Here is a 26,509-nt window from a genome sequence, read left to right on the forward strand (position 1 = left end):
TCAACACAGTTTTAGACAAAGTAATGGAAGAATGGAACTAAGAAAACGAAACTTTTGGAAGCCAATCTAACTAGGAAGAGGTCGAGGAAAACTGAACATTCCATATTTAGCATTTGCAGATGACTTATCAATTCTACCTGATAGTGAAAAAACAGCAGTAAAATAAATCGAGACCCTCAAAGAATGTGCAGAGAAGATTAGCCTGCAAATCTCCTTTCAGAAGAGTGAATTCATGTGTTCCAAGTTAGATTTTCTGAAACTTAAAAAAAATTATGGTGAAATCACTGGAATCAAACATTTAAGTATCTAAGTGAAATTATTAAACAAACAGGACTTAAAAAAAAAAAAAAAAAAACTACAGATTGCAGAAAATTGAGAAAGTGATCGGCCTTGTTTCAAATTCATATAAGAAAAAATGCCTGTTGAAAGGCTCTAAAATCAGACACTACAACACAGTAATCAAACTGACAGCCACTAATGCAAGAGAAACACTCTCATTGAACAGAAAACTATATTTACAAGAAATTAACCCTTTGAACGGAACATCGGTCTGAGATACCGCCATAGTTGACATTAACAATGCTAACGGCGCTGCATTGTTCGTGAGGGTGGGGAGAAGCCCAGTAATCTTCAGTCGGGTCCCGAACCGCAGCTGGCCAACAACGTATTGTCGGCGCATGCATTGTTTTCAAGTAAGTAGAATTTTTGTTACGTATTGTCGGTCTGTGAGACCGTGTTCCGAAAAAATGCATTCCCCTCCCGGTCTGACAGACCGGGTGTTCCTAAAAGTGTCAAATTTTTGCCGGTCTCCCAGACCGGTGTTCCTAAAAGTATCACGCATTTGTCGGTCTGTATGACCGATGTTCCACTCTTTGAACTCTTCTGTTTTCTGTGTAGCAACATTTCATCTATTTGATTGAAATTTTTGCCACCACACGATGCTTAATACTTTTGTGTTCATAGAAGAACGAGAAAAAAGTGTAACAACTCGTATTTAACGTTTTAATTTTTCCTCTTTCCGTTTTTCACACACATTCTCCAATTTACCGCGCAAACTTATTACAGCGATAGAATTATCCCCATTAAATTTCGTTAAAACTCATTTTTCCCTTTTTCCTTGCAGGTTTACAATGGAAGGTCCGAAATATGTTTCAAATCGGTCGAAAAGAATTGTAGCCCTTGCACGCTCTCAAAATTACCTTGAAGAATCAGACTCGGAAGTGGATTCAGATGAATCATGCATTCCAGATGAGGACCTTACTATCCAAGATCCTCGCAATGAAACAGATAATGACGATGACTCTCCCAATGATGATGATCGCGATGATGAAACTATTCGAGAAATATTTGAAGTCGAAAATACCGCAGTTCGCGAAGAAACTGGAGAGCAACCACAGTCTGACATAACTTCTGGTGGAAGCAGACTAATCACTCCACAGAAGCCTGCTGATGTTGCTAGCTCATCTACGCGTTCTGATGACACTCTAGATGAGAGTCGTCTTCCAGTTTCTTACTACGGAAGAAACAAGTGTTTCACATGGTCATCAACTCCTGTTCGCTCTAAGACGCGAACAGCAGCATCCAATATAATAAAGGTACGGCTATCAAAGATACAAGGGCCTGCTCTTACCGTGGGGAAAAACCCACTCCCAGGTGAAGTGTGGCGCCTTTTGTTTACTGACGACATGATTGAGACGATTGTAAAGCATACTAATGAAAAGTTGGCCAAAATTCGTTCTGTTATTGAACTAAAAGAAAGTGTAGCTTACAGAGACACTACTGTGCAGGAAGTGAACGCTGTGATTGGAGTCACAGTTCTTTGCAGCATATTCAAATCTGCGAGGGAGCCTATGACCTCGCTGTTTTCCACTTCGGTCTTGGGGAGGCCAATTTTTCGATCAATAATAACAGAAAAGCGATTAGGAATATTGCTTAGGGCATTTAGATTCGATGACTCGAGCACGAGGGAACAGAGGGAAAAATATGACCCAGCTGCTGCCATTACAGACATATTTAATAAGTTTATTTGGAACTGCCAACAAATTTATAGCCCTGGAGCGCATTTGACAGTTGATGAAACTTTGGTGCCTTTCAGAGGGAGGGTTAAATTTCGTATATATATGCCGAATAAACCGGCTAAATATGGCATTAAGGTCATGGGTCTGGCAGATGCACACAATGCATATATTTACAATGCCTACATCTACTCCGGCAAAGGCTGTGATGGAGCCACACTTTCTACAGCAGAAAAGAAAAAGAGCATTCCCACGCAGTCTGTAATCCGCCTATCTAAAGGGCTGTATGGCACAAACAGAAATATTAGTTGCGACAATTGGTTTTGTTCTGTGGAACTTGCCCAGGAGCTACTAGCTCACAATTTGACATTAGTTGGGACACTAAAAAGAAACAGACCCCAGATACCAGCAGAATTTCAAGCAAGAAGCGATCGTGAAATTGGGTCCAGCCTTTATGGCTTTACGAAAGAAATGACTCTGCTTTCTTATGTCCCAAAAAGGAATAAGGCAGTCCTACTTCTTTCGTCAATGCATCATTCCAATTACACTGACGTTTCAAATGATAAACCTGAAATCATATCTTTTTATAACGCCACAAAAAGTGGAATAGACACGCTAGATATGAAGTGCAGTGTTTATTCTACTAATCGCAAAACAAGAAGGTGGCCGTTGGCTATTTTTTACCACATGGTGGCCATGGCTGGATCAAACGCAAGTATACTTTATGGACTTTTTGGAGAGAAGAAAACCGTATCACGTTTTGATTTCCTGAAAAGAGTTTCTCTATATTTGGTCTACGATTTCGTAAAATCCCGACTGGCAATCTCCAATCTGCCTCAAGAGCTACAAAGTATTATTTCATCTTTAGAAGAAGAGGCAGCAAAAGAAAAGCAAATCGTTAGCCAACGGAATAAATTTGTTGTTCGAGTTGATGAGTGTCCGACGGACACACTTGGTAAAAGAAAAACCTGTCGATTTTGTCCATATCAAAAAAAGAGGAAAACTGCCTACAAGTGTATTTCTTGCGAAGAACCAACGTGCTTGGAGTGTTCACGAAAAGTGTGCAAGACTTGTGCAATTAAAAATAAAAGTTAAATTTTTTCTTTGCATTACATTTTAGTATTCATTTTCTTTGTGTTGTAACTATAATAATGTAAAAAAAAAAGTATTTCTAAAGGAGTAATGTGTAAACAACAAAACACTGCAAATTAAAGTTTTTCCTAGTAATAAACTTGAATTTACTGGTATTTTAACAAATATTATGGTTCAAAAACCTATTATTATGTTTAATTACACCTTAAAGAGAGAGAGAAGCAACGTAGAAGTGCGGAAAAGTCATAAAAATAGAGAAAAATACACTTTAAATGTCCTAGCGGTCTAGCAGACCGATGTTCCATCTTACCGCCGAGTAAAAGATGTTCCGGTTAGAGGGTTAAGAAAGTAGAGAGAAATACTATTAGGAAAATCCTGGGACTACAATACACACAAGATGGATACGGACTGAAACCATCGAGACAACAGAAACAGTATCAAACATTGAAATTGACATCAGAAAGAGGCAAATGAAGTTCAATGGACACCTCGACAGATTATCTGGAAAAATACTAACTTAACGTCTATTGGACTATCGACATCACTTAACGTATTAATACCCTGGGTAACTGAAGTTAAGAACAATTTGACTACTACTACTACTACTACTACTACTACTACTAGCAGCAGAAGCAGCACCACCACCACCACCACCACCACCACCACCACCACCAATAATAATAATAATAATAAAGTTCAACTTCCAGAATAAAAAAAATGTATTCCACTTTCTATTCAATGTTTCACTCTTTTGTACCAAATTTTCATTTATTCTACATACTTGCATGTTCGTGTGATTAGTAATTAAAAATAAAAGTCTCATCTTACTAAAAATTAAGATCCAATTTACACTGAAGAGCCAAAGAAACTGGTACACCTGCCTAATATCGTTTAGGGCACCCGCGAACATGCAGAAGTGCCGCATCACAATGGGGCATGAACTCTACTAATGTCTGAAGTAGTGCTGGAGGGAACTGACACCATGAATCATGCAGGGCTGTCCATAAATCCGTAACAGTATGAGTGGGTGGAGATCTCTTCCGAACAGCACATTGAAAGGCATCCCAGATATGCTAAATAACGTTCATGTCTGTGGAGTTTGGTGGCCAGCAGAAGTGTTTAAACTCAGAAGAGTATTCCTAGAGCCACTCTCTAGCAATTCTGGACAGGTGGGGTGTCACATTGTCCTGCTGGCATTGCCCAAGTCCGTCAGAAAGTACAATGGACATGAATGGTTGCAGGTGATCAGACAGGATGCTTACATATGTGTCATGTGTCAGTCATATCTAGATGTATCAGGGGTCCCGTATCACTCCCAACTGCACATGCCTCCACCAGCTTGAACAATCCACTGCTGAACGCATGGTCTATGGATTCACGAGGGGGTCTCCCTACCCAAAAGTGTCCATCCGCTCGACACAATTTGAAACGAGACTCGTCCAACCAGGCAACACGTTTCAAGTCATCAACAGTCCAATGTCGGTGTCAATGGGCCCAGGTGAGGCATAAAGCTTTGTGTCGTGCAGTCATCAAGGATACATGAGTGGGCTTTCAGCTCCAAAAGCCCATATTGATGATGTTTCGTGGAATGGTTCACACACTAACACTTGTTGATGGCCCAGCATTGAAATCTGCAGCAATTTGCAGAAATATTGAACTTCTGTCATATTGAATGATTCTCTTCAGTTGTTGTCGGTCCCGTTCTTGCAGGATCTTTTTCTGGCTACAGCGATGTCTGAGATTTGATGTTTAACCGGTTTCCTGATATTCACACTGTGCTAGTGAAATGGTCGTATGGGAAAATCCCCAACAACATTGCTACCTTGGAGGTGCTGTGTCCCATCAGTTGTGCACTGAATATAGCACCACGTACAACCTCACTTAAATCTCACTAACCTGCCACACACTTGTTGTCTTACGAAGGCATTGCCAACTGCAGTGCCGTATTCTGCCTGTTTACATCTATCTGTACTTGAATACACATGCCTATATCAGTTTCTTTGGCGCTTCAGTATATATCAAGCTCATTTGTTAATAAATATGAAACTGAAGTAAAATTAAAATAAAAGCACCTGCTTATTCATAAATCTCAGTCGTGTTAATTGCGATAAACATTATAACTTTTTTGTGAATCACAATATTCAGAAAAAGAAGTGGTTCTTTTTCTCCTTCTATTTATTTAGCATCTAGCATCACCGTTAACTAGTTGCAAACAAGCACTCAATTTATCACATACTCTGCAACAGTTTTTGTTAATTCATCAATCCCCAATACAGTGGCAGCTCATGACTAACACCACTGGGGATTCACATTTGAATTCAAAATTGTTCATGCAAGTGAAAATCAATACAAAGTTACTTTTCTTAGGAATCTGAAGCTAGCGAATCCTAGTTCTTTCAGTTCTGCCACTTTTAATACACCACCGAACACCATTACATACTCCAACATTTTTTTAAAAATATTAAGGGGCCCACACACAAGTGACAATCCCAGATGATATTGAATGCGGACAGTTGCTTTGTTCAATCCTGCCAAACACGAGTGATTTACTATGCAATTTCAGTCAGTATTTCCAGCACCAGTGCGTCGTGATGTTCTGCTATGGAATTTAAATCTCAACATTTATATAAAATTTATTAAATTTGTCTTGGAATGTTTTCTTGGGAACTTTAAGTTATATTACAGCATCTGTTGAGGTGTTTTTCTTGTTGTGGGTTTATTTTAAGTGATCGATATATTGCGAGATGCCACATCTCTACTTATTCCCAGTAATAACAGTTACCTCCTTTTCCAGTCGTCGTCTTGTTTTCTCTTGATGTTGCGGTCCTGCTATGCTGAACCACATATTTGACCATTGACTTTCTTTCTGACTGCAGAGTGGAGAGGCTATAAGAGATCTTCTACATTTAAGCAACTCACTACGAAATCATAAAACACTGTTTCTGTAATTATTCTATATTCAAATAAGTCGTCAACTCACAACAACTGATAATTAAGGAAGCTTTCCAGACAACATGTTCATGCATGCTGTTTCAATGCCTGACCAAATGCATAAGTTCGTACTTAACACCATACAGAATGGCACAGAGTCAATAGAAACACATTCACTATTCTTTGGTGCTCGAGCATTGTCGTTGGGACCCTTTCTTCTTGAGCCCACAGCACCCCACACAGCATGACTGCGAAGTGCAAGTGGCACCCCACTGGCCAGTCCAATTATAAATCCATCATCTCTTTCTGCACTGTGTCCACATTTTTCTTTCTCATATCTTCACATAAATTTCAACGTCCTGGGCACAGTAGATGCTCTTTACACTACAACTAATTATAGTCACTTTTTCACACGCATACCTTTCACTGGTCTAGTAAAAGTAAACTGAAATGTGTTGCTATGCTTTATAACAACAGGTACTATTGCACCATTACATTTTTCATTGTCACAATGTGTACTGTGTAGATCTTTCCACTCTTTTAGTTTAAGTATCTATACAGTGGCTTTGTGATCTTTATGGGTGTACAGAAATTATGTTAATAGCAGCAATGCTGTTTTCCTTATCACTTGTTGAGCATTGCATGAGGGACAGTTATATGAAATGTATAGTTTTGGAATATGTATGCCTTAGATACCTGAATAAATATGTCCATATTATGTTTAGACGTTAAAACTTTCAGATTGCTTGGGAATTATAAGTGATCAGGGACTGCGATTTGCCCACACATGTGATCTGTGGACGGGGTGCGGAACTTGGTAACAGATTTCTATAGTTCGCTGCTCATGTGTGAGAACATTAGCAGTTGATAAGTATGTTGCACACTTCAGTCCAAAATTCAAACAATGGAAAATCCAGGACAGAATGTAACAATATATAGCGGAGATGATGAGTAGCAGATAGGTACAACTGAAAGACTGTTACAAATAAATAAGCTTTCAGCCACCAAGGCCTTTGTCGAAAATACACACACACACACACACACACACACACACACACACACACACACACACACACGTGTGTGGCTACAACTGCCACAGACTGCAGTTTTTTGTGTGTGTGTGTGTGTGTGTGTGTGTGTGTGTGTGTGTGTGTGTGTGTGTGTGTGTGTGTGTGTATATTTTCGACAAAGGTCTTGTTGGTTGAAAGCTTATTTATTTGTGACAGTCTTTTTGTTGTACCTATCTCCGACTCAAGATCTCCACTATGTGGTGATTTGCGAATAAGAATTAAACAAGGTACTTTGAAGGTTGTGTGACAAGCTAGGATTTCACTTCCTAGACTTGCATCATAGGATTCTATCAAGATAACTGACAGTAAGATTAGGTAATTCCCCAGCGAGTCTACATGAAGACAGCTATAGGACACCCAAAAATATTAGTGTAAGACCCAAAGAAATGACATCTCGCCCCCCCCCCCCCCCCTCCTACCCACCCCCATTAGGTCAGACAGTTAAAATAATACTAATCGACAGCTCAAGAAGTTTAACTCTCATAATACCAGGCACAGAGAGCTGGGTAAAACCGGAAATTGGCAGCAGTGAGATTTTTGACAAATCTAAGTGTACATTGAAAGATTGGGGTAATGTAGAATGGAAGTGGTGTATTTACAATAGACAAGAAACACATATATACAAAGATAGAAATTGAAGCTGCACTGAAGACTGTGTATTCGAGAATGTTTGAGCAAGACTCCGTATAAAAAGTGGCCATAAATTTATAACTGGAGCCTTCTATCAAAGACTCCCACCCTCCCCCAAATGTACCCACAAACTTTCTGAGAATACCTCAGCTCACTAGTACATAAGTTTCCCAATCATGTATTCAGCTGAAGCAACTTTTACTGTCAAACTACCAAGTGGGGTAATTAAACTTTTGTAATTTTCAGGCATGACAATACGAAATGCTTTATTTGAAAAATACCTACAACAGACTCTTCAGAAGTGCACTGATGATGGAAATATACTGGATCTAATAATAACAGATAGATCTGACCTAGGAGAGGGGGGGGGGGGTGGGGGGGGTGTCTACTTTGAAATTCTCATTGGTTTGAGGATTGCTTGGTAGGGAGGACTTGGAACATAATTTCGCATTTTACAAATCAACAAAAACTGTCAGTGGTGGAAAAAAGGATAAGTGACAAATAAAAGTCCTAGGAGTGATCAGAGAATGAATCGGACATCTTTCATTTTTTTGTCTGGCAGTATAGCACTGAGCCAGCAAGCCACACTGAGACATTACACATTTAATTGTCAAGTCTGATGCTATAATTTAGTTTCCTTAAATTTTCTAGACTGAATGACAATCACTATTAATCAATTAAGCCACTAATCAAAACTCTGTATAATTTATCATAATTTCAAATATGACAAATGTTCTCATCAACAGGGAATCCACAGTGTAGGTGTAAAAAATAGTTCTGTAACTTTTTGTAATTTACTAATTACTCATTATGTAAATCAAATTATTGACTGAACACATGGCACAGTTACTCTTAATTTCAATCTAGCAGTCTTATAAACAAATATATATCTTCCAAAATCCACCTGCATTCCGCTATGACCACACTAATACTTCTGTGTTACTGTGATTAACATCTCCGTGTAAACATTAGGTTATTTTGTGTGCCTTATCTTTATGAATCTCTTTGGTTAAATCTCAGTGCATCTTCATTACATACATGTCAGTGCATTGACATCAGTTATGATGAAACTTACTAAGCCTACTGGTTGTGTAATCTGTTAATTTTGGAATGTTCAACTATGAGGATTCATATGTGAAAGTGCACTGAGAACTGTTACCCATTCTGTCTGTTTTGGAGATTACTGCATGTGTCTACCTCTGGTCAGTACATGAGACTGGTGGTTGTGTTATTTCGAGTGTTATTTAATATGCAAAACAGTTAAAAAGTGCTTTAATGCTGTGTTGTGTCTAATAATTGAGAATTTATCATAAAACCAGTTTACAGCAAAATTCCACCGATGAGAGACTGAGTGCAACCCAGTGATCACTGGTTAGCACACTTCCAAGACTGAACCTATAATATTGCTAAAATCTGTGTGAACCATATCAAATATCACTGAAAGTGCAACTGAATGAACACAAAGGAGGACAGCATGAATAGTCAATCTGTTAGATCTGTGTAAGAGAGCATGACAGATGTTGAAAAACCTGACTAGCAGATGCATCCCTTACAAGCCCACTTATAAAATTTCAAGGACCAGTACTAAATGATGAATCTAGGATTATATTACAACACCCTACACATCACTCCTGTTGTGACCTCAAAGACAAGATTAGCCTAATTACAACAGGCCAGAGGCAATTGAAGAATCATTTTTACATGCACTTGGCACAATGGAAAGTACCCCTGCCAAGAATTTCATGTTGGTTTGCGGAGTACAGATATAGATGTAGAAGACTTGTACACCATCAACACAACACTGATGACCTCAACAAAGCTCAATCGCTCCTTTCATAGGCAAAGCACAGCTGAGTTGTGCAACTGAGGTTTGATAGTGTGGGGTTCCCCTCATCATTGCTTCCACCAAACTCAGCCCACACGAGTTCAAAGTTCTTCACATAGCAAGGGCGAATCTAGGTGCTATGTAAGATATAAGAAGATAGTTAATGGTTTAGTATAACAGAATACTTTTGGATATTAAAGTCATTTTATAAGAATTATAAAACAATGTTAAGAGACACTATGTACAGAATCATGCGAATATAATCTGAAGCTGAAATCATAACTGCCATGATATGGTAGTATCTCCCTATGATCATGCCTGCCACACCTCCAATTGGCATTCCGCCACTCACCGGAATTTTCATTCTGGTACACACTTGCCCTGATGATCATCTTTAGAGTTGTCTGATGGGGCCTCTGGCAAAGCGCTATACACACTGTCTGTTGACACTTTGTTACAGTTGTATGACTTGAATACACGACAATAGGTTTCTTTGTGTGTAAGAATACGGTTTCAATGGTCGTTATGATTGATTATACATTCAAATAGAATTTACAGTCAATATTCTCACAAAATATTTGTTGTTTTTATATAACTGAAGCTAAAAAATCATTAATTATCAAGATTTGGTCATGTGATCAAAAACACACTGTTACTGGCTGTTGCTCTGGTGACATCACAGGCTTGGAGCAAGATGAAGCTATATGTGTGTGATAGGAGTGTTAGCTGAAGTTATGAACCTATTACGTACTTTTTCTGCCCACAATTTAGCTATTTAGCTAAACAAATAACAATAGAAAATAATTTTGTGAATGCTGATAGTGGAAATCTTGCAAAAGTTGATGCTTTTATGCTCCATCCATTTACAGCGGCGATATGTGCAATGACCGACATTCTTTTCATCGCCCCCTGCAACATCATTAATCTCGCTGAAAACTGAGGAAATGGGTCAGTATATTATAATTAGTGTCGACACTGCTAGTAGTGAAGACATCACCATATGTCCACAGTACAACGAGATGCATGACAATGAGGTTTTCCGTATGGAGAGACAGCATGTACAGCATACAGGTAACAAATGTCTGAGATATTTGTGTGTGTAACCTAACACCAGTGTCTGAAGCAAATTTACTTCTTCTTTATGTAAGATGATGAAACTCCAAAAGTTTAAACAATAAGGATCCTAGGTGGACAGTACACAGACTTTTTCTAAAACAACAATATAGTTTCTAATAAAGTAAAAAGCATGTGGTCACATTAACTAGAATATGTCTCTTTGAACATGACATGTGCAAACAGTAACTACAAATGTAAGTGCATGTAAACAGCAAGGAAAATACAAAAATATTCTGTTTCTGATCAGTGTAGTGAAGTTTTGTAATTGTGATTTCATTTTATAAATATTATTATAAATATTATTTTAGGTTGGATTCAAACCAGCGATCTATGGACTCTCTCATATAAAATTCAGCAGTCTACCACTAACAACTGAGCTATCAAATAATTTATGTAAAGTTGGGTAGAATGACAATTTTCAGTATCAGTTTTATGTCATTGAGTGACGCTATTCTTCCTTTTTAACATTGGGAAAGCATATCTCTGAGGTAAATTAATGTCAGCTTCACAGTGCAACAAATTTTTAACTAAGTTAGTGAACTTCTGCACTGATGTGCTGGCAATTTGCTGGTACAGTGCAATCACATTTTACACATCTCATTCTCTGGAACACCCAAAGAAACTTTCAGAGATTTTTATAGATGTGTTTGTACAGTATGGTACTACTACACATTTGTAACTATCTTCTGAAATGTAAATTTCAAAACAAGACATCACTGTGAATTACCATTGACAGCAGAAGCAGTGAGCTAGCCTGCGGCGCCATAGGCATCACATGCCTTGAATGGAGCATTTTAGTCGGCTTTCAAGTTATTTGAATTTCATTTCCAATTTTGTAAAAGAATACTGAAATTCAAGAGGAAAAAAAGCATTTTAGGAGTGTAAAATGACATAATTAATCATTCAAGACAATTTCCACAAAACAGTCAAATACCCTACTATGGGGCAGCAGAGCGATAAGATTTGTTTGCCTTGTGTCTGTGTGGCGGTTCCTCTTGCTTTTAATTCTTCGTTTGTTTGATGTTTGTTGATTGTCCTCGGTGTCTTTGTACTGCGTTGCTACACTGACTGAAAAATGGGTTGTGGATTCAGACCCTGACTACTTTAAATGATGTAGCCGATAGATGCACAGTTATGTTTTACAGTACTTTAAATTTTCACTTCGCACAACCCCCTAGTAATACACAGTTATATGGCCAGTGCACTATTGTTTAAACTTTCCATGAGCCTCATTAATTGTTTGCAGGCGAAACTCCACATGCTGCTACAGTAGTTTCTTGTTGAACATCTACAAGCAGTAAAACCTAGCCACAAAGTCCACAGTTCTTGAAGAATAATCAGTTACGTATGGAGCAGACACTGTCACTGTTTTTACACACGGCCTAATTGTTTAACACTTATTCCACAGTTAATTTGAAGCATTGTTGTTGTTCTAACCAGCACAGGTTACTCGTCAGAAACTCGGCCGCAGACTGATTGTCGTGACCAAAAATCGGGTCCTTATATATATCACAATAATTGGTACTGAAACTACACATTGTTTGAAGTTAAAATTACAGAAATTACAATTAAAACTTAACTCACTCAACTAACTGACTGCATTGAAAAATTGCATCTTTTTAACAGTTTCTTCTACTATGAGGTTTAGGCTGAATTATTTGTTTAAATCATGAAATTAACAAATTTAGTTATGCAAACAATACTTTTGACAAAACTGTTAAGTGCTTTGGAATTAATGAAGGGCTGGTTTTGCTAGCATGTTTTTGAATAGAGCTAAATAAATACTTTAAGATTACTAGTACTTCGTCTTCCAAATGTTTACAATTATTACAGAATTTATACTTGTTTATATGTCAACATTAGAATTTTAAGTTATGAAACAATTACTGACTTTGCCCTATAATGAAAGATACTAACTAGGAACAATCAAAACAAATTAGAAATCAAATACATACATAAAACTAAGCACAAATTTAGATCTGGTGTTATTTACTTTAAGACTGAGGGTCAATCTTTCTCTTTTATGGAAATGCAGATTATATTCACGTATGTTAATGATAATTAGTTAAAAGTAACAAAACGAATTTATGGAGGCAGATGGCAAAACGAGAGGGGAATTAAAATTATCCCAATTTGCTTCATCACACTAGATGATGGCGACAGGACCCGATAACTCAAGGAAGGCTTCATTGCATCATTCTTTGAAAGGTATCCAACACTTACAAAGTTTACTGCTTCAAGGACTTCTTTCAGCCTGGTCATTCCACAAGTAGTAGTATACTTAACCTCCCTTGAGATCATGGACGGTCAAATACACTCCTGGAAATTGAAATAAGAACAACATGAATTCATTGTCCCAGGAAGGGGAAACTTTATTGACACATTCCTGGGGTCAGATACATCACATGATCACACTGACAGAACCACAGGCACATAGACACAGGCAACAGAGCATGCACAATGTCGGCACTAGTACAGTGTATATCCACCTTTCGCAGCAATGCAGGCTGCTATTCTCCCATGGAGACGATCGTAGAGATGCTGGATGTAGTCCTGTGGAACGGCTTGCCATGCCATTTCCACCTGGCGCCTCAGTTGGACCAGTGTTCGTGCTGGACGTGCAGACCGCGTGAGACGACGCTTCATCCAGTCCCAAACATGCTCAATGGGGGACAGATCCGGAGATCTTGCTGGCCAGGGTAGTTGACTTACACCTTCTAGAGCACGTTGGGTGGCACGGGATACATGCGGACGTGCATTGTCCTGTTGGAACAGCAAGTTCCCTTGCCGGTCTAGGAATGGTAGAACGATGGGTTCGATGACGGTTTGGATGTACCGTGCACTATTCAGTGTCCCCTTGACGATCACCAGTGGTGTACGGCCAGTGTAGGAGATCGCTCCCCACACCATGATGCCGGGTGTTGGCCCTGTGTGCCTCGGTCGTATGCAGTCCTGATTGTGGCGCTCACCTGCACGGCACCAAACACGCATACGACCATCATTGGCACCAAGGCAGAAGCGACTCTCATCGCTGAAGACGACACGTCTCCATTCGTCCCTCCATTCACGCCTGTCGCGACACCACTGGAGGCGGGCTGCACGATGTTGGGGCGTGAGCGGAAGACGGCCTAACGGTGTGCGGGACCGTAGCCCAGCTTCATGGAGACGGTTGCGAATGGTCCTCGCCGATACCCCAGGAGCAACAGTGTCCCCAATTTGCTGGGAAGTCACGGTGCGGTCCCCTACGGCACTGCGTAGGATCCTACGGTCTTGGCGTGCATCCGTGCGTCGCTGCGGTCCGGTCCCAGGTCGACGGGCACGTGCACCTTCCGCCGACCACTGGCGACAACATCGATGTACTGTGGAGACCTCACGCCCCACGTGTTGAGCAATTCGGCGGTACGTCCACCCGGCCTCCCGCATGCCCACTATACGCCCTCGCTCAAAGTCTGTCAACTGCACATACGGTTCCCGTCCACGCTGTCGCGGCATGCTACCAGTGTTAAAGACTGCGATGGAGCTCCGTATGCCACGGCAAACTGGCTGACACTGACGGCGGCGGTGCACAAATGTTGTGCAGCTAGCGCCATTCGACGGCCAACACCGCGGTTCCTGGTGTGTCCGCTGTGCCGTGCGTGTGATCATTGCTTGTACAGCCCTCTAGCAGTGTCCGGAGCAAGTATGGTGGGTCTGACACACCGGTGTCAATGTGTTCTTTTTTCCATTTCCAGGAGTGTAAAAAGTCCACAGAAGATGATTGTAGCAAGCCACACCACTTTCAAGCAGAGGTGCAGCAGACACTGCTGTACATCAACATTGGCGATTAGGTGACTACTCTCAGTTAGTGCATTATATTTATCCATAGAGTTCACCTTTTATGCCATGCCAGCCAATGCCTAGTGAACAGTTAATTTGTTCTGAAGTTCCAGCTTCTGTTGTTCTGAAGCATGTGAAATCAGTATATAAATTTGTCACATGTGTGACATGTATACTTTTTTGGTTTCTTGATATGAATGGTCATCTGGTACAACAGCTTTGGTACAAAGTTAAACTTGGACTGTTCCAACTTGCCTCAAGTGGGTGTACCCTTCGTTCTTTTCTGATAGTGCACAGTGAGATAGAAGGTACCTTTTTGTTGAGGTTTTTCTCCTAACAGCGTCCTTCAGATGATTATACAGATATAATGTGCTGCCTGGTTTGTTCAGTTTCTGCATCAGTCATTCTGTCATTTTTTGGCAGATTCTTTCTCTGCTATCATCAATAGCATCAAAGAACGAGTAATGCATTTTTATAACAACAATAGCTATAAATTATATTACTGTTTGTGAAACTTGCAACCATTAGATGGAGATACAATAAAATTTATTCTACAAATCAGAACCATGACCATACACAATTCTTTTCCGAAGATATTTGTCTGGAGTGTAGCCTTGTGCAAAAGTGAAGGAGTGGACTGGACTACAAACAACTACAGCAAGAAGAGAATAGAAGCTTTTTAAATGTGGTGCAACAGAAGACTGCTGAAGATTAGATGGGTTGACTGAATAATGAGGTGACACTCTACTGAACTGAGGAGAAAAATATGGCACAGCTTGACTAAACGAAGGGACACATCCTGAGGCATCAAGGAATTTGTCAGTTTGGTAATGGAAGCAAGTGTCAGGGATAAAGAAATAAAACCTTAAGTGAAGTATGCAGTTTGAAATGGTCTTAGGTTGCAGTGATTGTGCAGAGATGAAGAGGCTTGTATACGATAAACTAATATGGAGAACTGCATCAAACCAGCCTTCGGATTCATGACGACAACGACAAAAACAACTATCGCCTCCTAAGTTAACTCACTACTAGTCATTAATTATGTACAATTAAGCCAGAATTTAGCACCTGCTACATGCATATAACCAGCTACCCAACAAAATTATTTAATTTAAAATTACTGCTCGTTAACAAGATAATTATCATACAGACTTACGCTCTGAGCTTCAGACAACTAATGTGTCATGTATTCCTCTCAAATTCCAGTTGTTATTCCATTAATAACTGATTGTCTGGTTTAGTGTAAATGAAATATTATTGTAATGTGAGATTTTACAGCATTTTTGTCTTTGGAGAGCTATGGAATAGAACATGGGTAACAGAGGGAGGAAGCCGGAACCGCAATGTCTGATGCAGTACACAATACTAGTGTCACCTGTAACAAGAGTCAATTCAGCATGTTGTACATTGGATGGAAGCTCGTTCACATGTATGAGAAATGTGGACATAAGACTGAGCCTTGTGGAAACTCATACACGATTTCTCCTGTCAGAATTATGTCCCTGGCCTAAAATGGTTGAATTGCTATGTAGAACTGTGTTGTTTTGGTTAGGTACGACATTATCCACTGGTTGGCTGCACCATCAATCCCATAAAACTTCAATTTATCTAGGAGAATATCTTAATTCACTCACTCAAAAGCTTTAAATAGGTTGCAGAAAATACCAACTACTGCTATTTTATTATTTAATGATTGTAAAATCTCGTGTGTGAACATATAAATGTCATTCTCAGTAGAGCAACTCTTCTGAAACCCAAACTGGGATTTGCTGAGGATAATATTGTTGCTACAGTGAGATTCCATTATGGAATACATCACCTTCTCAAAAATTTTGGAAAATGATGTAGATTTTGTTGCTACTGTCATTTCTGTTGCTCCTAAGTATTTTAGTCCAGTTTTGATTTACCCCAATCTATTATGTTCTAACTATATGGCAGATCTGATTCAAGAGGTCCGATAATTCTTTCTTATTTTCATAGATGGCAACAATGTTATCAACAAATTTTTATCAGTGACAGCAGGCAGTATGGAACTTCGAAAGGCAGTGTTATGGCAGCTATGACAGTTGCTGAATAAAGCATAATGAGGCTTCAGCATACATTATGATCTCTGTATGTGCTGTTCAGTTAAAATCAATAGCTTCTTCAGACATGGCTCTCCAATACACGTCTTCCACAGCAGTCAGAAGAAAGGATATGAATGTCTGCAAATGGTAATTATGTCAGTTCTATTATAATAAAAAGAAAAGAAAAAAAAAAACCAGACCATTCTGCCAAAACCTTCACTTTAATTCCTTCTGAATGTTGTTGTCTGAAGTCAGTTAAGCAAATTGAGTCACTATATCAAATTATTTCCACTCACCTTTTTATTATCCTGTGATACATATATTTCATCACCACCTTCCTTGAGTTCATGGTACAAAGTTGCACCGAATACATCTTGATAGCAAATTCGAAAAGTTTGCAAAAATGTCTCTTCCATATCTTCACCTTCATACTCTAGTAGTTCTGTCAGGCCTTTGTACAGTGCCTGAATAGTAAAAAGACAAAAAAATTAAAAAATATTGCAGAAATGCAGTTCCATGAATTTAGAAATTACATTCACAGCTACAAGAGTGTTTCAAAACGCTGTCAGGTTTTCTAACTTTCTACAATGAAATGTGACTAAACAAATTATTAGCTGCATCAAGTGAGAAAGGCTGACTGCTTTTGCCTCCATGTAACAGGTATAGCCCTAGTTGGCTTCACTGCAAGTGAAATGGTGTCTTTTATGATTAAGTTGGCATGCTGTTTTAAGTGTCCAAATTTAGATGTGAGTAATTCATGACAGTACAGCAACAAACATTAACATATCTTTTAATGGTATACAGTAAGACACCTAGACAGAAGTAACCTGTGTTGCGAGAGTTATTAAATGGTTTGGTACCAGTATTGCATTTCCTAATCAAAATGAGAGATAATAGTTTGAGCTTTGGAATTTGGGCACCAAAATAACTGACAATGGCCAAAGTAGAGAGAGTATAAAATTCAAATTAGTAAAGGCAAGAATTTTTTTCTGGAAAGAGGAATTTGTTAGTATTTAATATAAATTTAAGTGTTAGAAATTATTTTATGAGCATGTTTTTGTTCTGGAGTGGAAGCTTGTACAGAAGTCCAGGAGTGGACTTGACCAAACAGTTCCAACAAGAAGAAAATAGAAGCTTTTTAAATGTGGTGCAACAAAAGAATGCTGAAGATTAGATGGGTAGACTGAATAATGAGGAGGTACTCAAATGAAATGAAGAGACGAGATAAATTTATGGCTCACTTGACTAAACACAGGGATCTGTTGATAAAACACATTCTGAGGCATCGAGAAATCATCAGTCTGGTAACGGAAGCAAGTGTCGGGGGTAGAGATGAAACCTTAAATAAAGTAAGCAGGTTGAAATGGTCTTAGGTTGCAGAAATTACGCAGAGATGAAAAGGCTTGCACAGGATAAACTAGCATGGACAGCTGCATCAAACCACTCTTCAGACTCAAGACCCAACAACAAAAACAACAATCACTGTCTTAAAGATAACTCAGAACTACTCATCAATTATGTACAATTAAACCAGAATTTAGCACCTACTATGTTCTGCATGTAAACAAGTTGTTCACTGAAATTATTTAATCTAGAATGACTGTTGGCTAACAAGATAATTATTGTACAGTGTTACTCACACTCTAAGCTTCAGACACGTAATGTGTAACGTACACTGATCAGGCAGAACATTACGATCACCTGAATAAAATTTTCACTCTCCAGCAGCGTGTGCGCTAGTATGAAACTTCCTCGCACACTAAAACTGTGTGCCAGACCAAGACTCGAACTCGGGACCTTTGCCTTTCGCGGGCAAGTGCTCTACCAACTGAGCTACCCAAGCACAACTCATGACCTGTCCTCACAGCTTCAATTCTGGCAGTACCACATCTCCTACCTTCCAAACTTCACAGAAGCTCTCCTACAAACGGAAGGATAGGTCGTGAGTCATGCTTGGTTAGCTCCACTGGTAGAGCACTTGCCCGCAAAAGGCAAAGATCCCGAGTTCGAGTCTCGGTCTGGCACACAGTTTTAATCTGCCAGGAAATTTCATTATGATCACCTGTCTAATAGTTGGTGTGTCCACCTTTGGCACAGATAACAGTAGGGATGCATTGTGGCACCAAATTGATGAGCCCTTGGTAGGATGCTGGAGGGAGTTGGCACCACATCTGCACCCCAGTCACCTAATTCCCGTAAATTCTGGGGAGAGAGGTGATTAGTTCTGATGCCACGTTCAATCACATCCCAGATGTGTTCTATCGGGTTCACGTCTGGCGAGTTGGTGGCGAGAAAAACAACTGGAACTCACCACTGTGTTCCTTGAACCACTCCACTATGCTCCTGGCAATGTGACATGGTGCATTATCTTTCTGAAAAATGCCACAGCCATTGGGAAACATGATTGTCACGAAGGGGTGTACATGGTCTGCAACCAGTGTACGATACACCTTGCTGGCGTTGTGCCTCACACGAGCCCCACTGGACCCGTGTATGCCTTCATGAATGTTCTCCAGCGCATAATGGAGCTGTCACCAGCTTGTCTCCGTCCTGCAGTACAGGTGTCAAGGACCCATTTCCCTGGAAGATGGTAGATTTTCATCCTCTTATTGGCATGATGAAGGTATCGCGATTCATCAGACCATGCAATGCTCTGCCACTGAGTTAATGTCCAGTGCTGAAGGTCACATGCCCATTTCAGTCGTAGTTACCGATATTGTTGTGTTAACATTGGCACATGCATGGGTCATTGGTGGAGGCCCACCGTTAGAAGTCTTCGGTGCATTGTATGTGTGTTCACACACACTTGTACTCTGCCCTGCATGAAAGTCTGATGGTAGTTCTGCGACAGTTCGCTGCCTATCCCGTTTTTACCAATCTATCCGGCGTACGATGTCCTACGACCTCAGTTTTGCCACATGTTGAAAACACTCACCACAGCACTCCTCGAACACCTGAGAAATTGTGCAGGTTGTGAAATGCTCATGCCAGGCCTCCGGGCCATCACAATCTTCCTATGCCAAACTCTGATCGATCACACGTCTTCCCCATTCCACAGACGGACAGCACGCTCTCCAATACTACATTCACCGAATGTGTATCTGACTAGCAGTCATCCGTTGCCAGATGAAACTGCCATATATGGATGAGTTTATATTGATAGTAGGTCAGTGGTCACAGTGCTCCGGCTGATCCGTGTATCTCTCACATATTCCAGTTATTGTTCCATTAATAACTGACTGTCTGGTTTACTATAGAGAAAATACTATTGTAATGTGATGTTTTACAGAGGGGGAGGGGGGGGGGGGGGGAGGGGGAGCAAGATCCGCAATGTATGTTGCTGATTATTCCCACCTGTGCTTTACTAGGCAACTAGTTTTAAAGACTCTTGTTGCTTGCCTGATGTGTCCATGGTAAAGCACAATTATAGTTAGTGCAAACTAAAATTTACGTTTTTAGAATAAATATGGTAGGCTTTAGTAGAAGATGGGGAGAAAAATGGTGCCTAAAAAACCAGTTAATGAAAAAAGAGCTTTGCATAAAAGCCATTAAAAGAATTATTTATCATTGCCATCTTTAATGTAGTTATTAAATATGTAGTTACTCTGATTTTAACATCTTATAAAACATCTTCCTACACATATCTTTATATAGACACCATGAACAAGACTACACTCATCAGCAGCAAGAGACAGTATTTTTACAGTGTTCATTTATTTTGTAATAATAATGAAACTTCTGATCAGCAAGCTGGTGATCACAAAAGTGAAAATAAATGGGAATGGAAGATCAGTAATGTTACACTCAACACCTCAGCTATACAATGAGCGTCTCCCTTTGCTCCTTCCTTCCCTTGCATTTCCTATGACGAGACTTCAAAAAGTAAGTTGTACATGATTATGGTAGGCCAAGTAACTTTTATTGATTGCTCCAATGAACGTCTAAGTGACCCAATTACATGACACAACTTTTGAACTTAGACACAAAGTATCTATAAACAATGGTCAGAACATTCCTTGACAATAGAAATAAGTTTTTTGGCCTCGGATCAATCTATGAACCGCCGTATCCTCGTCACTTGATAATCTCTTTCCCCCGGATGTTCTTTCAGACTACCAAAAACATGAAAAAGCATGGAGACGGGATCTGGACTTCCCATTTAGTATCATCCATGTCTGTGTGTGGCCTTGATCAAATAGTTGGCACTATTTCACTACAGCTGGACACAATATTGAAGCTGGTCCATATACCAACAGAATTTCACAGTGAATCTGGGTGAAATTTAAATGTTTTGCCCACAAGAACTGTACTGTCCTGCCTCCACCATTATAGTTACACAATGGTCAAAATGTGGGACAATATGGTTAACTTACTTTCTGAAATCCCTACATATGCCAAATTCATTGATGCATTCAAGTTAACTGACCTGGTTCTCAGTGACCATATTAACCTATTAAATGTCCAGATACTCAAAGACACCATATTGGTACTGAAACAGAATATGATGAAATGAAGCTTGAAATGCTACATTCAGTCTTCTGAAATTACTTCACCTAAAAAGATCACAAAATACATACTTTCAATAATGGCACAGACACAAAAATGACATTGCACATACAACATAATGGGAAAAAAGCTGAAGATGTTCGATACAGCAAATACCGCTGAACCAGTCACATACTATATCAAATATGAAAAAGAATTGGTTCTTCTAACAAAATGTTTACTTTAGCATCTCATATCATTGAGGAACACATACGTGAAAAATTACAGATGTCTCAAAGACAGTTTGTTGTTAAATTATCGAACATATTATATGTTTGAGTGAAGGCAGAAAAGCTCTTCTGTAAGAATCGATGCAGATTCTGCATGCACTGACCACGCTAAACTCTGCTTGCACTGTTCGTTCACAGCTTTTGTAACATAATGTGCAAGCTGCGAACAGTGTCAACTGAGCTCACAGCTGTTTCTCTATGGATGAACCCGTTCTGAAATTTTGCAACTCCAACATTTTTAATGCATGCACAATGGTTGCACATCACACATATGCAACGATTTGAAAGTGTTCACACGTGAAAGAAACACAGTGATGTTTAGGCTTCTTATGAACTTACAAAAGATGAAAGATGTGGAGAAAGACAGCCATACTGTCAATAAGGCAAGAGACCTGCTACAAACACTGAAATCATGCAGAGCTGGGAGCTTGTTCTATTTACAAGAAAATGGACCAAAGTTAAGCACTGTTGAGGAGGCAAAAGATATGCAAAGTGAAACCCAAATCTGGCATGCTCAATTACGCCACTTGAACTCTATAAGATACGATCAAAATGCTCAAAAACAAGTATGCGACAGATCTGAAATTCAGTGATGTCAATCTCACTAGATGCATTGTGTGTCTTTGAGGAAACAATCATGTCCATTTTCTTCACCAAACAAGAAGGTAACGCAAACTTCTACAGTTTACGCACTCTGATGATTGTGGGCAATAAGAGAAACATTTCTTGGTGGTGTGAGAGGTTTTGTGCCCTTTATAGATGACCACACACCTTACAGCATAATGGTGTTGCCAAATGAAAGAACCATTCAGTGGTCAAGGTGGCTCTTTGCATGCTGCTCGAGTCAGGACCACCACCATCAGTTTGGGCTGACGTCAGCAACGCAGCTAACTACATCTGAAACCATTGCTTAACTAAAAGACTATCTGATGGAACTCTATATGAGACGTGGCTGAAGAGGAAACCTGACCTGTCTCATCTTTGTATATGTAGCCAAAAGGCTGTCATCCAAGATAAATCGTCAAACAAATGAAGGTTTGATCCTAAGGGCAAAGAAGGGATTTTTGTAGGCTACTCTAACTATTTGAAAGTCTGTTGGGTGTGGGTACCAAGAGATCAGAGGATTCACATTTTAAGAAATGTGAAGTTCCTTGATCATAACAATCTTGAGCCCAAACACACTTGTCTGGGCTTTTATGACAATTAACTAGACCATCACCAAGAGAAGGCATCGATATGAATTCCATGCGAAGAAATTTCAATGGTGATAAAAACAATGAATTAGAGCCACTGTCAGACAAAGTACCCTACAGCTTTGATGAAGACTGGCTTCTAATCACTTCAGGCCAAGAATTCAATCTTGAAGATAAATTATTCTGTGGTGATGACTGTAATTCATCAAGCATCACACCTGTTCAATGGTTTGTGTCAGGTGTAGATTCATCAGATGTTTTAATTCATGATATTAACTTCACTGCAAATACAATAGAGATCACTGTCAACGATGCACTGCATGGTCCAGATCACTGAATGCGGTCTCAGGCCATATACACACATCAAAAACAGTTTTTCGTCACCTCAGTTCTGAGAGTTCGAGAACCTGCCCTTTTCGTTGCTCATGAAAACCACACATTGCATGTTGTGCCACCACACAGCGAGACTTTCAGAGGTGGTGGTCCAGATTGCTGTACACATCGGTACCTCTAATACCCAGTAGCACGTCCTCTTGCATTGATGCATGCCTGTATTTGTTGTGGCATACTACCCATTAGTTCACCAAGGCACTGTTGGTCCAGATTGTCCCACTCCTCAATGGAGATTTGGCGTAGATCCCTCATAGTGGTCAGTGGGTCACATCGTCCTGTACATCAGCCCCACATAATGCCAACCCAAAACAGCAGGGAACCTCCACCTTGCTGCAATTGCTGGACAGTGGGTCTAAGGTGTTCAGCCTCCAGACACATCTCTGACGACTGTCTGGTTGAAGGCATATGTGACACTCATTGGTGAAGAGAACATGATGCCAATCCTGAGCAGTCCATCCGGCATGTTGTTGGACCCATCTGAACCACGTTGCATGGTGTTGTGGTTGCAAAGATGGACCTCGCCATAGACATTGGGAGTCAAGTTGCACATCATGCAGCCTATTGTGCACAGTGAGTCGTAACACCATGTCCTGTGGCTGCACGAAAAGCATTATTCAACATGGTGGCATTGCTGTCAGGGTTCCTCCGAGCCATAGTCCATAGGTAGTGATCATCTACTGCAGTAGTAGACCTTTGACAGCCTGAGTGAGGCATGGCATCGACAGTTCCTGTGTCTCTTATCTCCTCCACGTCCAAACAACATCGCTTTGATTTACTCTGAGACCCCTGGACACTTCCCTTTTTGAGAGCCCTTCCTGGCACAAAGTAACAATGCAGACACAATCAGCTGCGGTACTGACCGTATAGGCATTGTTGAACTACAAACAACATGAGCCGTGTACCTCCTTCCTGGAGGAATGACTGGAACTGATAGGCTGTCGGACCCGCTACATCTAATAGGTGCTGCTCACGCATGGTTGTTTACATCTTTGGGCGGGTTTTGTGACATCTCTGAACAGTCAAAGGGACTGTGTCTGTGATAAAATATCCACAGTCAACATCTATCTTTAGGAGTTCTGGGAACCGGGGTTATGCAAAACTTGTTTTGATGTACGTATGATGAAATCACGCACTGGTGAAAAATTATACCTGGAACATTGTAGACCTAAAAAATGAAAGGGTAATTGACTGTAGGACTGTTTTGAGGAATAAATACAGAAGTGATGGATCTCTGATGAGGGGGAAAAAAAAAAAAAAAAAGGGAATAGTTGCAGCCTGGAGTTCACTTCATGGAAATATTCTTTCCAGTTACAAGAATAAAATCATATATATTACTTTTGAATTTCAGCCAAATTTCACTTGTGTGTGTGACACTGGGTATCACCACAGAATTTCTCAATGGTGAAATTGACAAGGAAATATTCATGGAACAGCCTTGCCCACTGGTTGAATTGCCACTAAAGATGCAGAGAAAGATAGCCATATTGTCAAGAAGGCAAGACACCTGCTACAAATTCTGAAATCGTTACAGTGTGTAAACTTAGAAAAGTCATTTATGGGCTGCACCAAGCTGGTCGACTGTGGTATACCAAGTTGGATGCAGCACAGGAGCAAACTGGATGCAAAAGCTACAAGTACAGAAGATGGCACTCATTATCCATTTGGAGAACTCTATATGTCCATCTTTTCAGTGATGGTGTGGGGACTCGGCTGTTTGATACAGGATGCCAAATCAGACACCTTTCAGCTGTCTAATTTCCAAACTGTTATTTTATTTCGTTGCCAGTTTTGGCAATTTACCGCACCATCTTCAGGTCCCCTGACCAATGCATAGGACAATCCCTACTTCGGTTCTGGTCAAAATAGAGGCCAGCATTCAAGTACTGATGTCTGTAGATTTCTGCTTGCTACTGAGATCATCGTCTGTGGCAGATAATGGTTGAAGTGATCGTTGTATCAAGCATAGATCTATAGATACCAGTATTTTCACTAGAATCAAGGTTGGAATTTTACTACACGTCTGTCAGGGGACCTGAAAATGGCATAGTAAATAACTGAAACTTGTAGCCAAATAAACTAAGTTTGGAAATTAGATGACATGGATTTAACATAATATTCAGACAACTGGTTGGAGCACTGATGTACACTGTCTTCAGTACTGGACTTGACATATACTATGCAGTCAGTAAGCTAAGCCAGTACAGTAACAGCCATGATTTTATTCACTGACAATGGCTAAGCAAACCCTTAGATTCAAAGGAACCACAGACAAGAAACTGCCCTACATCAAAGGGATAAGGAAGTTATCTTCGGCATACACCACCTTGTTCAATGACAATCAGCTGAAAAGTTAGCACAAAAGTCAGTTTTCCACTTAAAGATGAAGCACATTCATGTAAAATACCACTTCAGACGTCAAGCTCTACTTTAGTACCCACTGAAGGAGGAAGAGAAGATTTGTGTTTCATGTCCCGTCAACAGTGAGGTCATTAGAGGCGGAGGTGAAGAGGATAGAGAAGGAAATAAGTCGTGCACTTTTCAAAGGAACCATCCTAGCATTTGCATGGAGCAATTTAGGGAATCAGAGAACACCTAAGTCCGTATGCCTGGACAGAAATTTGAACAGTTGTTCTCCTGACTGCGAGTCCAGTGAGCTAATCACTGCACAGGCACACTTGGTCAGTAGCTGCTGAAAGTGGATTATCAGTCAACAGAAGATCTGATGGTAGATGTACTAATGACACCTCTTTCTGCACTGAAGTGCAAGAAATGTGCTGAAGGACTTTGACTTCAATCCCAAAGCTATGAACATAAGACTCAATTCTTAATTTGTAACTGACTGTAAAAATTGAGAGAGCATGTTGAGATTCAAATTTTACCCCTACCTAATACCTTTGGTGTCTATAATGTCACTATGCACGTTTTCAAGTGTGTTGCTCTTAGTTCTGTGTTAATTTCTACACAATGAGTTATGAATAAAGTTGTTCAATAATTATGTGTTGTGCCTGTGTTTTCTCAAACCACATCCCAACAGGGCACTAACTCACAACTAGTGTTAACAACAACTAATACACGGTAAATCAAAATTCAAAAAATTCACATACATAAAAGATAGTAGTAGAGGAATAAGGATATTATTGTACTTACAAGATACCTCTGCCATATACAGCCCAGCAGCCAAAAATATTTGTAATATCTAAACTGTCATCACATTTACATCAAAATTTGCCAAACAAATTCACTACATTTTTAACAAAACTGTATTCTGGGAAATATATAATGAAATTGTATACAACTCACCATTTAACACAGGATATTTAAAAATAATGCAAACAATACTTTAACAAGCCACCGAGTTACACGGTGCATGACATTTAATGGCATAACATAACAGTAAAATATGGGAAAGAGGGAGCAGTAGCATTTATTGTGGCAACCAAACGGAATGCCAATTCTTTATCTGAAAAGGAATGGGGTGCATACAGGAATGCATATACCACTTCACAACTCATATCATGTAACGGTCAACATAACATTTCAAATTGGCATAACTGAATTGCCACAATGAAACAATATAAAACCTCATG

At 39.8% G+C, this 26,509-nt stretch overlaps 1 protein-coding gene across 2 annotated transcripts in view; it reads right to left on the reverse strand.

Annotated features, from left to right (window-relative positions):
• LOC126412072 (ubiquitin-protein ligase E3A) overlaps window positions 1-26,509 on the reverse strand; it is a 146,531-nt gene that overhangs the window by 30,729 nt on the left and 89,293 nt on the right. For both annotated transcript variants that reach the window (XM_050081470.1, XM_050081471.1), the window contains exon 9: window positions 16,858-17,025. In XM_050081470.1, coding sequence (XP_049937427.1) covers window positions 16,858-17,025 — 168 coding nt within the window. The remainder of the gene's footprint in view (window positions 1-16,857; window positions 17,026-26,509) is intronic.

Source organism: Schistocerca serialis, chromosome 7 (assembly GCF_023864345.2).
Source record: "Schistocerca serialis cubense isolate TAMUIC-IGC-003099 chromosome 7, iqSchSeri2.2, whole genome shotgun sequence".
Taxonomy (NCBI): domain Eukaryota; kingdom Metazoa; phylum Arthropoda; class Insecta; order Orthoptera; family Acrididae; genus Schistocerca; species Schistocerca serialis.